General features: G+C 40.1%; 1 protein-coding gene across 1 annotated transcript in view; it reads right to left on the bottom strand.

Moving 5' to 3' along the window:
* LOC103991473 (inositol hexakisphosphate and diphosphoinositol-pentakisphosphate kinase VIP2-like) overlaps positions 1 to 16,909 on the bottom strand; it is a 55,021-nt gene that overhangs the window by 20,688 nt on the left and 17,424 nt on the right. Inside the window, exons 11-17 of the mRNA XM_009410953.3 lie at positions 15,264 to 15,349; positions 14,943 to 15,149; positions 14,765 to 14,864; positions 14,612 to 14,682; positions 1,565 to 1,646; positions 494 to 652; positions 150 to 192 (exon numbers count right to left, since the gene is read on the bottom strand). Of these exons, the coding sequence (XP_009409228.2) occupies positions 150 to 192; positions 494 to 652; positions 1,565 to 1,646; positions 14,612 to 14,682; positions 14,765 to 14,864; positions 14,943 to 15,149; positions 15,264 to 15,349 (748 nt within the window). The remainder of the gene's footprint in view (positions 1 to 149; positions 193 to 493; positions 653 to 1,564; positions 1,647 to 14,611; positions 14,683 to 14,764; positions 14,865 to 14,942; positions 15,150 to 15,263; positions 15,350 to 16,909) is intronic.

Here is a 16,909-nt window from a genome sequence, read left to right as displayed (position 1 = left end):
GTGTTAAACCCCTGGACTGAACACAATCTTTCGCAAATGAAGTTGTTCTTAATTTCTTATCATGTCAATGGGAATCTGCAGGATTCTAGAGCAGTAAAATTTGAACAGATTAAGAAAAAGGCAATAAATAAAGCCAAAACATATATAACCTGGATACATATTGTTCCGGAAGTATCTTCCAAGTTCTTCTGCCTGGTCAAAAAGATAAACAAAGAAGGCTCACAATTTTGAAATTGAAATAAATGCAACACCATTAAAATCCATTAAATGGACAATTCATTTTCCTCTTGCTCTAAATTAGTGTTAAGATGACAGGAAAAGTATATTGAGATCATATTACATATCACATCTGCTCTTTATTGAGGCACAGAGAGAACAAAGTCCATCTGCCACAATTGAATGATTGAATATTCTGATTGTTTCTGGAGAGGAACTTAATATCTTATGCCAAGTTAAAAAGGGATCATTAGATAAACCAGACATAAAAGTTTACCTGCTTTCTTCCAGCATGTGTTAAAACACCGCCATACTTCAGAACCATTAGAGCCTCAACCGGATGCTCAAATTCACCACCACCATCAGGTTTTGAAGCTTTAACCCACTTCAGTGGTTTTAGTTGTGCTTTTCTGTAGATACCTGAAAAATGTCCACCCTACAGCATAACAATAAAATCTTATGTTTTATAAGCTAATGCAGATAGTACTACTAATGCAAATATTTTTCATTAGAAAAGAGGACGAATGGAATAATATGAAAAAGCACTAACAAAACATATATGTTGGAAAGGGAAAGCCAAATGCTGAAATCAGCATAGAGAACAATGATAATTGATGTTCTAGGGTTTCATAATTTTTTTCATGACAGATCTCAACACATTCTTAAATCAGAAGACATGATAAGACAACTTTAGTATCTTGGCTAACGTAAGTTAACTTGGACCTCAAGGATAAGCAAGCGATTATGATGAGGATCATAATCTGATAAAAATGATCCCAATACATTTTCAAGTTGAGTCCTTTGGTGTTATATATATTTAAAATTTATCTATATATACTACAACAGTACAACATAACATTGATGCTTCCATGTGCAAGCATGCCATGCCATGTACCACATATGGCTGTCAGTGTCACATGTCCTGCCACATTGAAGTCTAAGATTCCCAAAGTTAAAACTTTTTTTTCATGATATATGGACAAGAAACTGAATATATTAGTATGGTGACAATCAAGTTATTTGGAAATGTCAAAATCAGATTATCTTGGAACAAATTTGCCTACAGCAAGGCCACTTGATATCGTCCATAGTAACACCTCCATAAGACCATGATAGAGGAAATAATGTATCAAGTAGAAAAAATTACTGTACATAAAACTAGGAATTAACAACAGTTATATCAATAAAAATTCAAATAAGAAAACTGGTATCTACCATTTCATAGGTTTGAGATAAAAGCTTCATATAAGATGAAAGCAACTCAGCACTACAAAGAGCAAGATGATAGTGACATGTTTGTATATTAAAATTTAGGAAGCCAATAAGAGATCTTACAACAATAATTTACCTCCTCAAGCACTGCCTTGACTTGGTGAAGTTTGTCAGCATGCTCCATATCTTCAGCATCACTATCACTCTCACGTCCGGAACTAAAGCATATATTTTAGTTACTTTGTCATGATACATATGGAAGGCATCATTAAATTATTGTATTTCTCAAGAAGCACACAAAAATTTTATATATTGCTTATGCCGATGCATAAGGTACATATCATGCTAGCAAATTACCGGCATACCATATTCTGTGTACCTTTATATTATGCATCCCAGTCAGTGGACATATGCCATGCATGTTATAAACTTATATTAATGGTAACCGTGTGGCGACTACCATGCATAATATAACAAAAGATACCGCCGGAGTGATGTATCACATATTTCTCGAGCCAAAGCAAGATAATTGGTTGGGAGCTTATGCATGAAATGGGAACATCACCAACCAATATTTCATGCCTATTGGGCATCATATCATATAAGCGCTTCTTATTAAAGCTGTTTAGGTTCTAGTTAGGTATTTTGACACTAGGCTCTAGTTAGGTATTTTGACACCATGCCATCCATGTGACGACACATAGCTGTGTTTACAAAGTTGAGACTGTTAAACAATGGCTTGAAATTGGTCATGACATATCATCCATAATGAACTATAAGATTCTGCATCATGAGCTTATCCATGATTCTGCAATTGGGTCCTTCGTAAGCAATTCAATGATAACATGTCTTCCTCTAGTTTTTTTCTTATTTTTACTTATTTAAGGTATGAGCAACCAAATTTAACATATTCCATGTCAATCTCCACCAATTGCTAGTCACATAAATGATCATAAATACAAATAAGAAAAAATGTGATAGATTAGGAATCTGCACCAATTACTGGTCAATCTGCATCAGCCTGAAATTATTTTATAATTTTTAATATGTGATAGATTAGGAATTATTCTATACCTGTCTCAATTTCCTCCAAATAACTAACTTTAAGAATTAGTTTTGCTAACAGTGATGCATTTGGCTCTCATCAAGCACATTCCCAAGTCCCAACCATGGTTTAGAAAGCCTTGACTGGTGCCAGCCAGGCAGTAAATACCGTTCCGATGGAGAACTTGGTCGTGAACCAGTCCATTTCGGCAGTTCATGCAGGTTCAAGGTTTGTGATTAAAAACCCTTAATAAATTTCTTTCTGCACCCCCTCCCTCTTTCTCTCCATCTATCTCTTGATCAGTCTTCCCCATCGCCGCCCCTGCTCTATGGCAGGCCGCACCCTACAGCGACCCTTGCTGCCTCCTTCTCACCGCTGGCGCTGCTTCCCGGCCGATCGACCAACACCGCCGCTGCCCCCCCAGCCAGTGACCTCTCCTCCTCGCTTCCCCATCTCGCTCGAGCGAGAAGGACCACCGACGCCGTCTCCCTGCCAGCGGACCACCCCTTCGTCGTTGATACTAACGGCGATGCTGCACTAACTTTCTTGCCACCGTGCCCCCCCCCAGGTCGCAGCCGCCGGTTGCCCCCCCTCCTCCCGGCGACCGAAACAGGGCAACTCACCGTTGCTGCCCTTGTTTCCAGTCGCGCCTCCTCCAGCACTCCTCTTCCCCTCGAGCGCCGTCGCCGCCCAGCCGACCCACCACTGCTGCCAACCACCGTGCGACGACCGCCGCTCGCCTCCAGCCAGCGCTCCCCCTTGCTCTCCATCCTCTGTAACTGAAACAGAGCAAGCACAGGCAAGTCACCTTGCTGCCCTTGTTTCCAGCCGTGCCACAGTCGCGTGGGTTCCCTTGCTGCTGCGAACGCCGGCTGCCGCCATCGTCGCTGCTACTGCCCAGCTACTGTGCAGATGCCCTTGACTAGACATCAGAAACAAGAACTGGGGATTACCGACTTCCAATCGTACGCAATGGTTGCCGATAACTCAGTGAAGGCACAAATAGAAGCGTTAGAAACCAGAATTGAGAATCGGCTACAAGAAACTCTTCATGATTTCAAAAAGAGCTTATTAGAGCACTTTAGCGGGTTTCAACAAGATGGGAGCTCAAGTTCTACGTTGAACAGATTCAGAGATACAGGAAAAGGGCCCCAGGATGGTGACACACACTACCCACGCATCAGGGTAGAATTTCTACGATGGGAAGATGGAGATCCGACCAGTTGTATCTCTAGGGCGGAAATTTTTTTTCGTTTTCACAGAACCCCAGAAGAATCCAAGGTAGAAGTGGCCTCAATCCAGCTCGATGGAGATGCAATCCAGTGGTATGATTGGTACGAAACTTGCCATGGAGTTCCTTCGTGGGAGCAGTTCAAAAGAGGACTTCTTGTTCGCTTTAGCCCATCCGAATATGAGAATATTGATGGCCAACTCGCCAAAATTCGTCAGACTTCTACAGTGTTGAAATATCAGAGTAGATTTGAAAGATTGTCTAACCAAGCTAGAGATTGGTCAGAACGACAACTTCTGGGTACATTTATTGAAGGGCTTATTCCCGAGATCCGGTGCGAGGTTAAGGCTCGTCAACCCCGCACTATGATGGCTGCGATTTCATTTGCACGCCTACATAAGGAAAAAATCAGTGTGGAATATCGTCGAAATAAAGGTGCCAATAAACAGGTGATTAGCAGGCAACCTACCTCATCTACTCCTAATCGAAACCATAACACTAGCAGACTAACCCGAGAAGAACTCAAAGAAAGGTTAGCGAAGGGTTTGTGCTGGCATTGCGATGAAAAGTGGAGTAAGGAGCACCAATGCAAACAAGGAAGACTTTTGATGATTGAACCGATCGAGGAGGAACCAGAAGTAGAAGTATCGGATTCCGATCATGAAGAAGTGGAAATTGATGATGTTGTTGAAGCCGTCACACATACAGTGCATGCATTGGCTAACTACTCTAATCCACAAACTATGAAAATTGGGGAAACTCTGAAATACCAATCTGTCACTGTTTTGATTGATACGGGTAGCACTAATAATTTTATGGATAGGAAGGTTGCAGCCCGATTAGCTTACCACATCGAATGTTGTGACAAATTTAAAGTCAAGGTCGCCGATGGACGGATTTTAACCTGTGACAGCAAGTGCTCAAAGATAAAACTGATTTTGCAAGGTCAAGAATTATTTGTGGATTTCTTTTTATTACCCTTGAAAGACTATCAAGTGGTGCTTGGAATTGAAAGGCTATCAACCTTAGGTGATGTCCCCTGGAATTTTTCTAAACTAATTATGAAGTTCTTTATTAATGGAAGGCAGGTGACTCTTAAAGGAAGACGTGGAGGTAAGGTTACAACTATCACTAGCCATCGGATGGAGCGGGTCCTTCGGAAGACACACACCGGATTTTTGATGCAATTGCATAACATTGAAAAGGAAATGACAGTGAACATTCCGGCTGAAAATATTGAATCATTGCTAACAGAGTTTGCAGATATATTTGCAGAGCCACACGGACTTCCACCTCTTAGATGTCATGATCATCGGATCCCACTATTACCTGAGAAGGCACCAACCAATGTCCAACCCTATAGATATCCACATTTCCAAAAGGCAGAGATAGAGAGGATTGTCACAGAGATGCTAAAAATAGGAGTTATACGAGCTAGTGTTAGCCTATATTCCTCCCCAGTTTTACTAGTCAGAAAGAAGGATAGCTTATGTGGTAGAACCCTTGCAAATTCTAAACTTAGGGTTGATCTCTTTAGGGGATCGGCCTCCTTGGAACTCTATAGGGGTTCCTCCCTCCAAGTTGCTGCTCAAAGGCTGCATAAAAGATTCATCTATTGCTTATGAAAAGAGAAGGAATACATGGCTATTTATAGGGCTTCTAAACCCTAACTCCTAATAGGACTCCTACTTAAGACTCTTACTTCTAACCAACTCCTAATAGGACTCCTACTCAAGACTCCTATTCCCTTACAACTCCTAATTCTTCTCTAAGAAAAAACCTCCTACATGAATGCCCCTCACAATTAGGACTCTCCTAGCTAGAGTCCTAACAGAATGTCCCTCTCAATTAGGACTCTCCTAGCTAGAGTCCTAACATTTTTACATGAATGTCCCTCTCAATTAGGACTCTCCAAGCTAGAGTCCTAACAGACCCGCCCTCTTCAAATCAGCCTTGTCCTCGAGGCTGATGATTCATGAATTCTGGGAATTTGATCTTCAAGTCATCATAGTTCTCCCAAGTGGCATCTTCTTTTGGTAGGTTCGCCCACTGTATTAGCACTTCATTAGTGGGTCGTCGTCGTCGAGTCACGATCCGTCGATCAATAATGGCACTTGGCTGGGTCTAGAGTTCTCTTTGGGTAGTCATATTTGGTGGGTGGCTTTGGGCTGTCTCCAAGCACTTGTTTAAAACTTCCGGTTGGCTGTTGGTTTGTGGGTGATATGTCGTACTCCTTTTCAATTTAGTACCCTGCATATAGAATAACTTTGTCCAAAATCTGCTATTGAAGATGCAAGTAGAATTTGTCACAAGCACAATGCGTCCCTTATAGTGTAATTCTTTTGAGTCCCAATTGTAATGAGCCATGAGGCTTGGTGCTTCCTCCAATTTTTTTATAATCTTACTAGTATCTGAATCTTCCTGCCATTCCATCTTAATATCCTTAACGAAGTCGCTGGTCGGAAGTGAAACGGTCAAAACTTCAACTTGCTCAGGTAGCTGCGAAAGCGCATCTTCAAGAACATTCTCTTTCCCCTTTTTGTAAGTTATTTCAAAATCAAATCCAAGAAGTTTTGTTACCCATTTTTGCTGCTCGGGGGAAGATATCTTCTGCTCCAAGAGATATTTTAGGCTTTTATGGTCGGTCTTGATTTGAAAGTATCGCCTGATCAAGTACAATCTCCACCTCGTTGCTGCGCGCACAATGGCGAGCATCTCCTTATCATATGTTGACATATTTTGATCGGAGGGAGATAATGCCTTGCTAGTGTATGCGAGTGGTCGACCATCTTGCATGAGAATGGCTCCAATTCTGACTCCAGATGTGTCGGCCTCAATAATGAAGGGTCGGTTGAAATCTGGTAGTGTTAGCACCAGCGTCGTCGTCATGGCTGCCTTAAGTTTGTCGAAGGCAGCGGAGGCTCTGTCCAACCATTGGAAGACATCTTTTTCTAGTAAGGAAGTAAGTGGTGCACTGATCTTTCCATAGTTTTTCACGAACTTGCGGTAGTAGCCTGTTAAACCCAGAAAGCCATGTAGCAATTTTATGTTTCTCGAGGTCGCACAGTTTTGCATTGCTCCAATTTTGAAGGGGTCCACTGCCACACCTTCCTCTGATATGATATGCCCAAGATATTCCACCTTTTGTTGAAGAAAGCAAAAATTCGTGGTTGTTGTGTGTTCAAAAGGTGGTTTTCCGTATGTCTTCTTCGCATGCTCGTATTTGATGATACCCGGATCAAAGGTCCAGCTTTGTAAAGATTTGTGCTCCCTTTCATCTAGCAATTCATCTACTATTGGAATAAAGTATTTGTCCTTGATGATTATGCCATTGAGAGCTCGGTAATCAACACATATTCGCCTTGTTCCGTCCTTCTTGCGTACAAGTAGCACCGGCGAAGAGTAGAGGTTGCAACTTGGCCGAATAACTCCTGTTTCGAGCATCTCTTTTATAATCCTTTCTATTTCATCCTTCTGGAGATGTGGATACTGATATGGCTGAGCATTTGTTGATGATTTGCCTGGAAGAATCATTATACAATGATCATGCCGACAGGTAAGAGGTAGGTTGCGCGGTTCGTCAAATATATTTGAAAATTCAGCAAGCAAAGGAAGTAGATTTGGATCTTCAAATTCTATTGGCTCTCCCTTAGTTTGCTGCTCAAGTTGTACCAAAAAACCACTGCATGCTTTATGCAAAACATTCTCCATTTGTTGTGTGCAAATCGTTGTTATGTCGCCCCCACGTTTCCCGTGCAATGTCACCTGTTTCTCCTTACTGTAAAATTTCATAATTAGTTTCATAAAATTCCAGAAAATATCACCTAATGTCGGCAACCATTTAATTCTGAGCATGGCCTCATGATTGTTAAGAGGGAGAAGGAAGAAATCTGCAATTATCTCTTGGTCCTTCAGCAATAGTTTCTCCTGCGGGCGCCTACGATCACAATTCAAAATCCGTCCGTTGATGACCTTAACATCAAACCTGCAGCGATTCTCGATAGGTAATGCTATCCGAACAACAAGCTTACTATATAGGAAGTTAGTAGTACTGCCCGTGTCGATGAGAACAGTGATCAGTTGTTGTTTGAGAAGGCCTCCAACTTTCATCGTTTGCGGGTTTGAGTAGCTGGCTAGTGCGTGTACTGTAACGTCAGTCGGTTGTGGCTCTTCTTCCGCATCTTCTTCTTCATGTTCAAGGCTCTCTTTTGGATGTTCAATGACCTCTTCTTCTATCGATTCAATCATAAGAAGTCCTCCTTTACTACAGCGATGCTCACGGCTCCACGGCTCGTCACAATGCCAACATAACCCCTTCGCATATCGCTCCCGAAGCTCTTCTCCTGTTAACCTCTTTGGTGCAGGGACTTGGTCGACAGTAGGGGGGGCTGAGGGGTTCAATATTACTGGTTGAGGAGCGACCCTAGTCCTCCGAGCTTCATGGTTCAATTGCTCCTCTTGATGTCGTGCGAAAGAGATGGCTGCCATAAGCGTATATGGTTGTCGCGCTTTAACTTCTCCTCGGATCTCCGGCTTCAAGCCCTCAATGAAGGTCCTCAATAGCTGTTTTTGAGACCAATCACGAGTTTGATTAGATAACCTTTCAAACCTGGTTTGGTACTCCTGAATGGTGGAGGTTTGTTGGATCTTTGCTAGTTTTTCGTCAATATTCTCATAATCGGTTGGTCTGAAGCGAATCAGCAGTCCTTCTTTGAATTGACGCCATGAAAGGACTCCATAAGTATGTTCAAACCAGTCAAACCACTGTATAGCATCCCCTTCAAGATGTATAGCTGCAATTTTCACCATAGATATATCCGCGGTTTTGTGGTACCGAAAATATCGCTCCGCACGCGAGATCCAACCAATCGGGTCTCCTTCTTCCCATCTAGGGAAGTCCACTCTCATGCATGGATAGTTGGGGTTGGTCATAGAGCCTACCCTCCCTTGGAAGTCATCTCTTCGGGCTTGGTGTGATTGGGCAAAGCTCTCTCCTTGATATGATTTCTTCGGTCTTAGTGGTCGGCCCAATCTGAGTTCGGTAAAAAGCATCCGAATCTTATCCTCCATTCGCGCCTCCAAGGCTTCGAATTTAGCATTGATTACCTCCTTAGATGCCATAATATATGCCTCCAAATCTATGATGTTAAGATCTCTCTTTTGTTGTTAGGTTAAAGGCATATATAGGTTGAGAGAAGTGATGGTCAAAAGGGTTGGTGGATTGGTGGATGTAGGCTACGATTTAGGCTTGTTTTGTGGTAGTTTTGGGTGCAGTTTGAGGGTGTGGTTTAGTAGAGTTTTAGGGCTGTGGTTTAAAGTTTTGGATCTGTGGTAGATGGTAGCAAAGGTTTGACAGAAATCCGTAGAAGTTGTAGCAAGTATGTACTGTCTTGTAAGAGTAGAATTGTCGTCGAAGAAACAACAGTTTCTCGACGTAATTTCCACCAAAAACTTAAGAGAATTGAGGAGGGAATTGATAGCAAAATCACAGTTTATATGACAGCAAGGATATCAAATTTAATCAAGAAAATTTCGGCAGTATAACAGCAAGGAAATTGGTGCAAGTTGCGAAAAATTTCAGTGGGATACGTTGAAAATTTACAGCAACATAAAATCATTTTTAGAGATGAATTTCTTAATAGATCAATCTTAGATGGAAGCCATGATGATATATGAAGTGTATAAGAAATTTCATTCAAAAAAGATTGCAAATATATAGGTTAAGGCAACGATATGCAGCTGAAATTTTCTGCAGCATAGATTTTCAAGTGCAGCAGATTGGACATAAAAGATCAGTAGTTTATATTGAGAATTTTTCGATGAAACCAAAGGGAAATCTACTGTTAGGAAGTGTCAAAGATGTCATAAAAATTTCGTAGAAATTTAGATAGAAAAAGCACAGTAGCAAGATCAAATAGATGGTGCTATGCGGCTTGAATTCTGCAATTCAAGTGCAGCAGATTGGACATAAAAGATCAGTAGTTTATATTGAGAATTTTTTGATGAAACCAAAAGGAAATCCAATGTTAGGAAGTGTCAAAGATGTCATAAAAATTTCGTAGAAATTTGGATAGAAAAAGCACAATAGCAAGATCAAACAGATGGTGCTATGTGGTTGGAATTCTACAATGTATCTTTCGTCATAGAGATGAAAACTTTGTGACGAAAAGTTTATGCAGCAATATAGGAACGATTTTTTTTTTTTTTTTGGATTTTCGAATAAGGATAACTAAATTGCAGCAGCAATAAGGTAGGAAACCAGAACCTGTTGCAATTCACGGGGAGATCAAAGGATGATCCGCGGTGGTGGAGATGATGGCGGAATTCGGTGACGATCTTTTAAGCAATTGTGGGAATTGCTTTGGATGGTTGTAGAGGGTTGATGGATGGCTGTGGAAGGGCAGCGAGACGCCAAGAACGCTGCTCTGATACCAGGTGGTAGAACCCTTGCAGATTCTAAACTTAGGGTTGATCTCTTTAGGGGATCGGCCTCCTTGGAACTCTATAGGGGTTCCTCCCTCCAAGTTGCTGCTCAAAGGCTGCATAAAAGATTCATCTATTGCTTATGAAAAGAGAAGGAATACATGGCTATTTATAGGGCTTCTAAACCTTAACTCCTAATAGGACTCCTACTTAAGACTCTTACTTCTAACCAACTCCTAATAGGACTCCTACTCAAGACTCCTATTCCCTTACAACTCCTAATTCTTCTCTAAGAAAAAACCTCCTATATGAATGCCCCTCACAATTAGGACTCTCCTAGCTAGAGTCCTAACAGAATGTCCCTCTCAATTAGGACTCTCCTAGCTAGAGTCCTAACATTTTTACATGAATGTCCCTCTCAATTAGAACTCTCCAAGCTAGAGTCCTAACATTATGGCGGATGTGTGTCGACTATCGAACACTTAACAACATTACAGTGAAAGATAAATATCCTATTCCAATAGTGGATGAACTGTTGGATGAATTGGGAGGAGCTCATGTCTTCACTAAATTGGACCTACGATCGGGCTATCATCAAATCAGAGTACATGAAGTGATGTTCAGAAAACTGCCTTCAGGACACATAACGGTCATTATGAGTTTCTAGTAATGCCTTTTGGGTTAACCAATACGCCCTCTACCTTCCAGAGTTTAATGAATGATATATTTCGGGTAGGGTTTGCAGTACCGAACTATACCGCCCGGTACGGGCGATACGTACCAGTCCGACAGGTTGCCGATATGCGGACCGCCTGTAAACGGTCCGAGTGCACTGTAGCACTATAGTAATGTACTGTAACACTGTAGCAGTGTACTGTACTCGGCACACCTGGGTGTACCGCTCGGTATACCGTACGTTACCGGTACCGAGCCCAGGTCGAAATACCGGTACGGTATAGTATTGCGAACCTTGATTTCGGGCTCATCTTCGTAAGTTTGTTTTGGTTTTCTTTGATGACATTTTAATATACAGTCATTCCCTAGAAAGTCATTTATTACATTTACGAATTGTCTTTAATATTCTTCGTGAGCATGGTCTTTTTGTCAAGAAATCCAAGTGCAGTTTTGGGCAACCAGAGATTGAGTACCACGGCCATATCATATCTCAAAAGGGTGTTGCGATTGATCCTTCAAAAATCCAAGTGATGACAAACTGGCCAATTCCAAAGTCAATCAAAGCTTTAAGGGGGTTCTTGGGACTAACAGGCTATTATCGAAAGTTTGTGAAGAATTATGGCAAAATTAGTGCCCCCTTAACGTCACTTCTAAAGAAAAATGCATTCAAATGGTTAGAAGAGGTAACTCAGGCATTTCATTTCTTGAAAACTGCAATGACTACTACACCCGTGCTTGCTCTACTCGATTTTAATAAGATATTTGTGATTGAATTTGATGCTTCCGGAGCTGGAATAAGGGCTATATTAATGCAGGAAGGTCGGTCTATCGCTTATGCTAGTAAGGCTCTTTCCCCTTCCCATTTGAGTTTATCTATTTATGACAAGGAGATGCTAGCCATAATACATGCAGTCACAAAATGGAGACCCTACCTAATTGGTCGACGGTTTCAAATACGCACTGATCACAAAAGCCTCAAATATTTTTCTAGAGCAAAAGATTTCTTCTTCAGAGCAGCAGAAATGGGTCACAAAGCTACTGGGATTCGATTATGAGATCGTTTATAAAAAGGGGAGTGAGAATTTAGTAGCAGATGCCCTCTCACGCCTTCCAGAATAAGCTGAACTTGTAGCTATTTCTATTCCTATTTGCGAGACTTTAGAAGTTATCAGAAGGGAATGATCAGATAATCCTGAGATCCAAAACATCATTAAAAAATTAGAAGAAGCCCCAGGTTCTGTCTCAAATTATAGTTGGGATTCGATGGACTTGCGCTATAAAGGCCGAATAGTGGTTGCCCCACATTCTTCTTGCCAGGCAATAATTCTGAAGGAGTTCCATTCATCACCAATTGCTGGTCACTCGAGATTTCTCCGCACTTATAAGCGAGTTCGACAACTTTTTTACTGGAAAGGTATGAAAAATTTTATCAAAAAGTTTGTTATTGAATGTGATGTTTGCCAACGTCACAAAAGTGAGACAGTAGCCACCCCATGCTTACTACAACCCCTCCCTATTCCTGATGCTACTTGGACCGACATATCTATGGATTTCATTAACGGTCTCCCACCATCTCAGGGAAAGAGTACTATACTTATAGTCGTGGATAGGCTTACAAAGTATGCTCATTTCTGTGCTTTACGACATCCTTATACTGCTGTAAGTGTTGCTCGTATTTTTATGGAAAACATAGCTAAATTGCATGGGAGTCCCCTTTCTATTGTCAGTGACAGAGACAAGATTTTTACTAGCTCCTTCTAGACAGAACTTTTTCGTTTACAAGGTACTCAGCTGAATATGAGCACTGCTTATTATCCACAAACAGATGGACAAACTGAAGTGGTAACAGGTGCCTAGAAAATTACCTCCGATGCTTTACTAGCGATAAGCCGAAAGAATGGATTAAATGGCTTCCCTGGGCAGAGTGGTGGTATAATACCTTTTGCCATTCTTCTATTAAAATAACTCCATTTGAAGCAGTTTATGGTCAACCCCCACCTACAATTACAAAATATATACCCGGTTCTTCTAAAGTTGATCAAGTGGACAAGGAATTGATGGATAGAAACAAGATTATTCAGCTTTGAAAGGATAACCTCACAGCCGCACAAGCAAGAATGAAACAACAAGCTGATAAACACCGAAGTGAACGAGAATTTACTGTGGGTGATTGGGTTTTCCTTCGTCTTCAACCCTACAAGCAAACTTCCATAAAGGTCCGATCTTCCATGAAGCTATCTCCTCAGTTTTTTGGGCCGTATAAGGTATTAGAACGCATTGGACCAGTTGCCTACCGCTTGGATTTGCCTGCTAGCTCTAAAATACATCCAGTCTTTCATGTTGTATGCCGTAAAAGGAAATTGGGTGAAGATGCAATAGTGCAGTGCCATTTGCCGGATACTTCTAATACTGTTGAAGTTCAAGCTCAACCACAAGCCATACTTGATCGACGAGTTGTAATGTACCATAGACATCCTGTAACTAAAGTGCTGGTGTAATGGGCCAACTTACCAAAGGAAGATGCCACTTGGGAGTCCTACAGCATGCTAAAGGAGAAGTTTCCAGAATTTGATGCTGCTCAACCTTGAGGACAAGACTGAATTGAAGGAGGCGGGATTGTTAGGATCCTTTTATTTTTCCTTTTATTTTCTGTGCTTTTCTTTTATTTTCTGCATATTTATTAAGTCTGTTTAGTTCAACTAAAGTTGGAACTCTATAAATAGAAATATAACTACTTCTTTTCAGTTATCTATGAAAAATAATATTCTGTCTTTTGACAAACCCTAGGAGGCCGATCCCCTCGAAGCGATCAAGGAGGCCGATCCCCTCGAAGTGATCATCCCTTTCTCTTCTTCTTTTTTACGATAAGACTTTAGGGTCTTACCATTTGGTATCAGAGCGACGATAAGACTTTAGGGTCTTATCACATTCAACATTTATGAAAAATTATAAAAATTTGGCTAATGATGAACCTTCATCAGAAATGTTTGCTAGTTTGATTAATCTTCAATCTGCCGAAATGTTGAATTCTTGATGCAAGAACTTGTTTTAAATCCTCGTAATTAGCAGTTCTTTATTAAATGATCAATCTTGTCATTAAACTGTTTTCTCATAGTAAACAAGAAACAAGTTAGAACAAAAGGGATAAAAGAAAGTATAGAGTCCTGTTATTCCATATAACAAATAATACATACAGCTCTGTTTTCTTCCAGCCAGAATCCTTATATATATATCAAGGTTCGCCGTACCGTACCATACCGGCGTTTCAACCCGGGCTCGGTACACCCAGGTATACCGAGCGGTACACTCAGGTGTACCGAGCACTGTAGCAGTGCTACAGTGCTACAGTGCTACAGTGCACTGCTACAGTGCTCGGTACGGGCGGATCGGTACAGGACGGTCCGCGTACCGCTAGCCTGTCGGACCGGTACATACCGCCCGTATCGGGCGGTACAGTCCGGTACGGTAAACCTTGATATATATAACTATGGATCTTATTTTACTATAACAAAAGATAGTTCAGAGAGAAAAATTGTCAATTTTAGCGGCCTGAGCATCTTCATCTATGCCTTGTTTACCAAGAAAGCAAGTTCCATGAGGGTCTTCTCAGATGGTCAGTCTAGCTTATATAGCATAAAACTTTTAGGTCCAATGACAACCAACAAAAGATTAATAGACTTAGAATTTTGTTAATCTTTTTTATGTACCTTGAATACCATTGCCATTCAGGCTTAATGATGGTTCTGCATATTGTAGAAAAGAGACCATCATGAACATATCTAAGTAGGCTTTTTAACTTTGACAAGTACCTTGCACGTGGAACAAGGAGACGGGTGGCATCTAACAGATCTTGTAACTGAACAGCACTTTTAAGTTTTGTCTGCAATAAAGTTTACAAGTTGTAAAAGACAGCAATCAAATATGATAGAAACTGTAAAGACAATATTGAACATGAGAATCACCTCAGCTTTTGTGTTTCCACCATTGTACTTCAGCATCAAATTCAATAGCTTTTCTTCTGTAACTTTTAACTTAACCTTTTGTTTTGGAGTCCGATCACCACTTTTGCATATTGACGGAAAATATTAGAAAAAGGAAGACAAAACTGGAGCTCTTTAGGCTGGAAAAATTAGTCCTTACTGGCGGATAATAGCTATAACACAGCGGAGCTCCTCAGACTGCCCAAATGTGCCAATAATTCCACTTCCTTGGCGTGTTAGTCCGTCAGAAGGCTGGACCGGTTCATTAACTTTCCATGGAAGGTTGGGAGGAATAGTAGATGAAAGATGAGGAGCCTTAGCATCAAGAATTATTTTCCTTAACAAACATGCTGCATCGTCATAGTACCTATGCAATTAAGTTCAGCTTCTTTATAATATAAAAAAAATTGTTAAAATTTTCTTCATATATGCATATATTTAAGGGTAGAGATGAGACAGATGACAACAAATGCACAATTACTTGTGGGAGTTCTTCACAAAACTCCAACCATTGACATCACACACATAAGATCTTCCCTTGAATCTTAAGAGATCAAAGCCACAAACCTGCCATTGAATAAAGAGTGTGAAAAAAGATAACCAACTGTTAAAAGTTTACTTAGCACTATTTTAGCCTTATTATAAGCCTACATGGATAAACGAACACATTCATAAAACCTTAAATCTTAAACAAAAATATAGCTTTACCACTGTATCAGTGTGCAAAAATAACTGTAATTTCCAGATGTTTGTTATAAATCAAGATCATGCATGAACAGGATTGTCTCTTGTAGGCTAACAATTAAAAACAAGGAGTGCTGACTTGCATCTGTAGCAAAAATCAATAGTTATTTCTTCGACACCTCAGTTAGACCAACATTGAAGTGGGAGAATACTATCAAGTTCATAAGGGTAGATGGGCTCACAACTAGTTAATCAGGCTTAAGCATTTTGAGTTGCGTTTAAAGGCCTGTTATATCCGAGATACTAGCCTAGTAAGGCTTGTCAACAATTGGTAGTGACGCTAAATACGAAGGGATAGCTATGGTTGGTGCAAGAAAAAAAAAAACGAATCTTGGAGTAGAATAACCAATGGGCAATGAACTCTGATGCTGCCTACAAGTGAATGAATTTTGGATTATGTTTTGCCTTCATGAAATCAGCTAGTGTATAAGTGTGGGAGATGTGATGCCCCAATTAGTTAGACATTGGCTCTAACAACTAGTATCCCAGACTCAAATATTTTTGCGCTATAAGCTTATGTCCATAGTATCTATTTACTAGGTCAACGACTGTCAAGTCAAACCATGATATTTACCTTCAAAAAAGAAAGTAAAGAATAATAGGCCAGAGTGGGCACCACCGGTTTGTTGCTTTTTATCACTTATTTAAAACTCAAAATTGCAACTAGACAAACTACTAATACAACATAGCCCTAAACCCTAACTAAAAGTCTAAAATAACATCGATCAAAACAATATCATTAACAAATAAGATATATGAAGTATATCCCATATATGCTTAGTAAGTCATCAATTGACAAAGTGAAAAGATAAGGATTCAAAAAGTAGTTATCGGGAACTTGAAAAATACTCCTATAACCCAACACTAGTAGCAACCTTATCGTAGATATTTTTTATCACATTAAATCATTAATATAACCACTGGTTATCCTTTCTAAAATTACCATAAATTATTAGGAACTCTATCATAACATTCTTTTTAATCATTAAAAACTATTTGCAAGTGTTTCTTCTTCTCTCTAATTTTAATTGTTTCGATAAATAAATAGCTCCTGTAATAGTTCTTCAATACAAAGAGTTAAAATCTTAAAAATACAAACTTTATATATTAGTCTTTATTCAATTACTCTTCTCAAAATTTAGATAACGTGGCTCATTATCTTAATTTCTATGCACTTCAAGTTTAAGTAACATTAAAAATCTCCATATTCTTCTTATATATAGTAGCAAAATACTTCTCCGACATTCATCCAGTATTTAGTTCTCAAGATTTTTTTCAGCGAAAAATAGTTATGATGATTACCTTTTGGTCTCCTAGAAACCTCCAAACTTCCATAAGAATATGAACAAAACTTATGTAATAAATCATACCTATACTCATCCT

Source organism: Musa acuminata, chromosome BXJ2-7 (assembly GCF_036884655.1).
Source record: "Musa acuminata AAA Group cultivar baxijiao chromosome BXJ2-7, Cavendish_Baxijiao_AAA, whole genome shotgun sequence".
Taxonomy (NCBI): Eukaryota; Viridiplantae; Streptophyta; class Magnoliopsida; order Zingiberales; family Musaceae; genus Musa; species Musa acuminata.
This window is presented reverse-complemented; position numbering and strand designations above follow the sequence as displayed.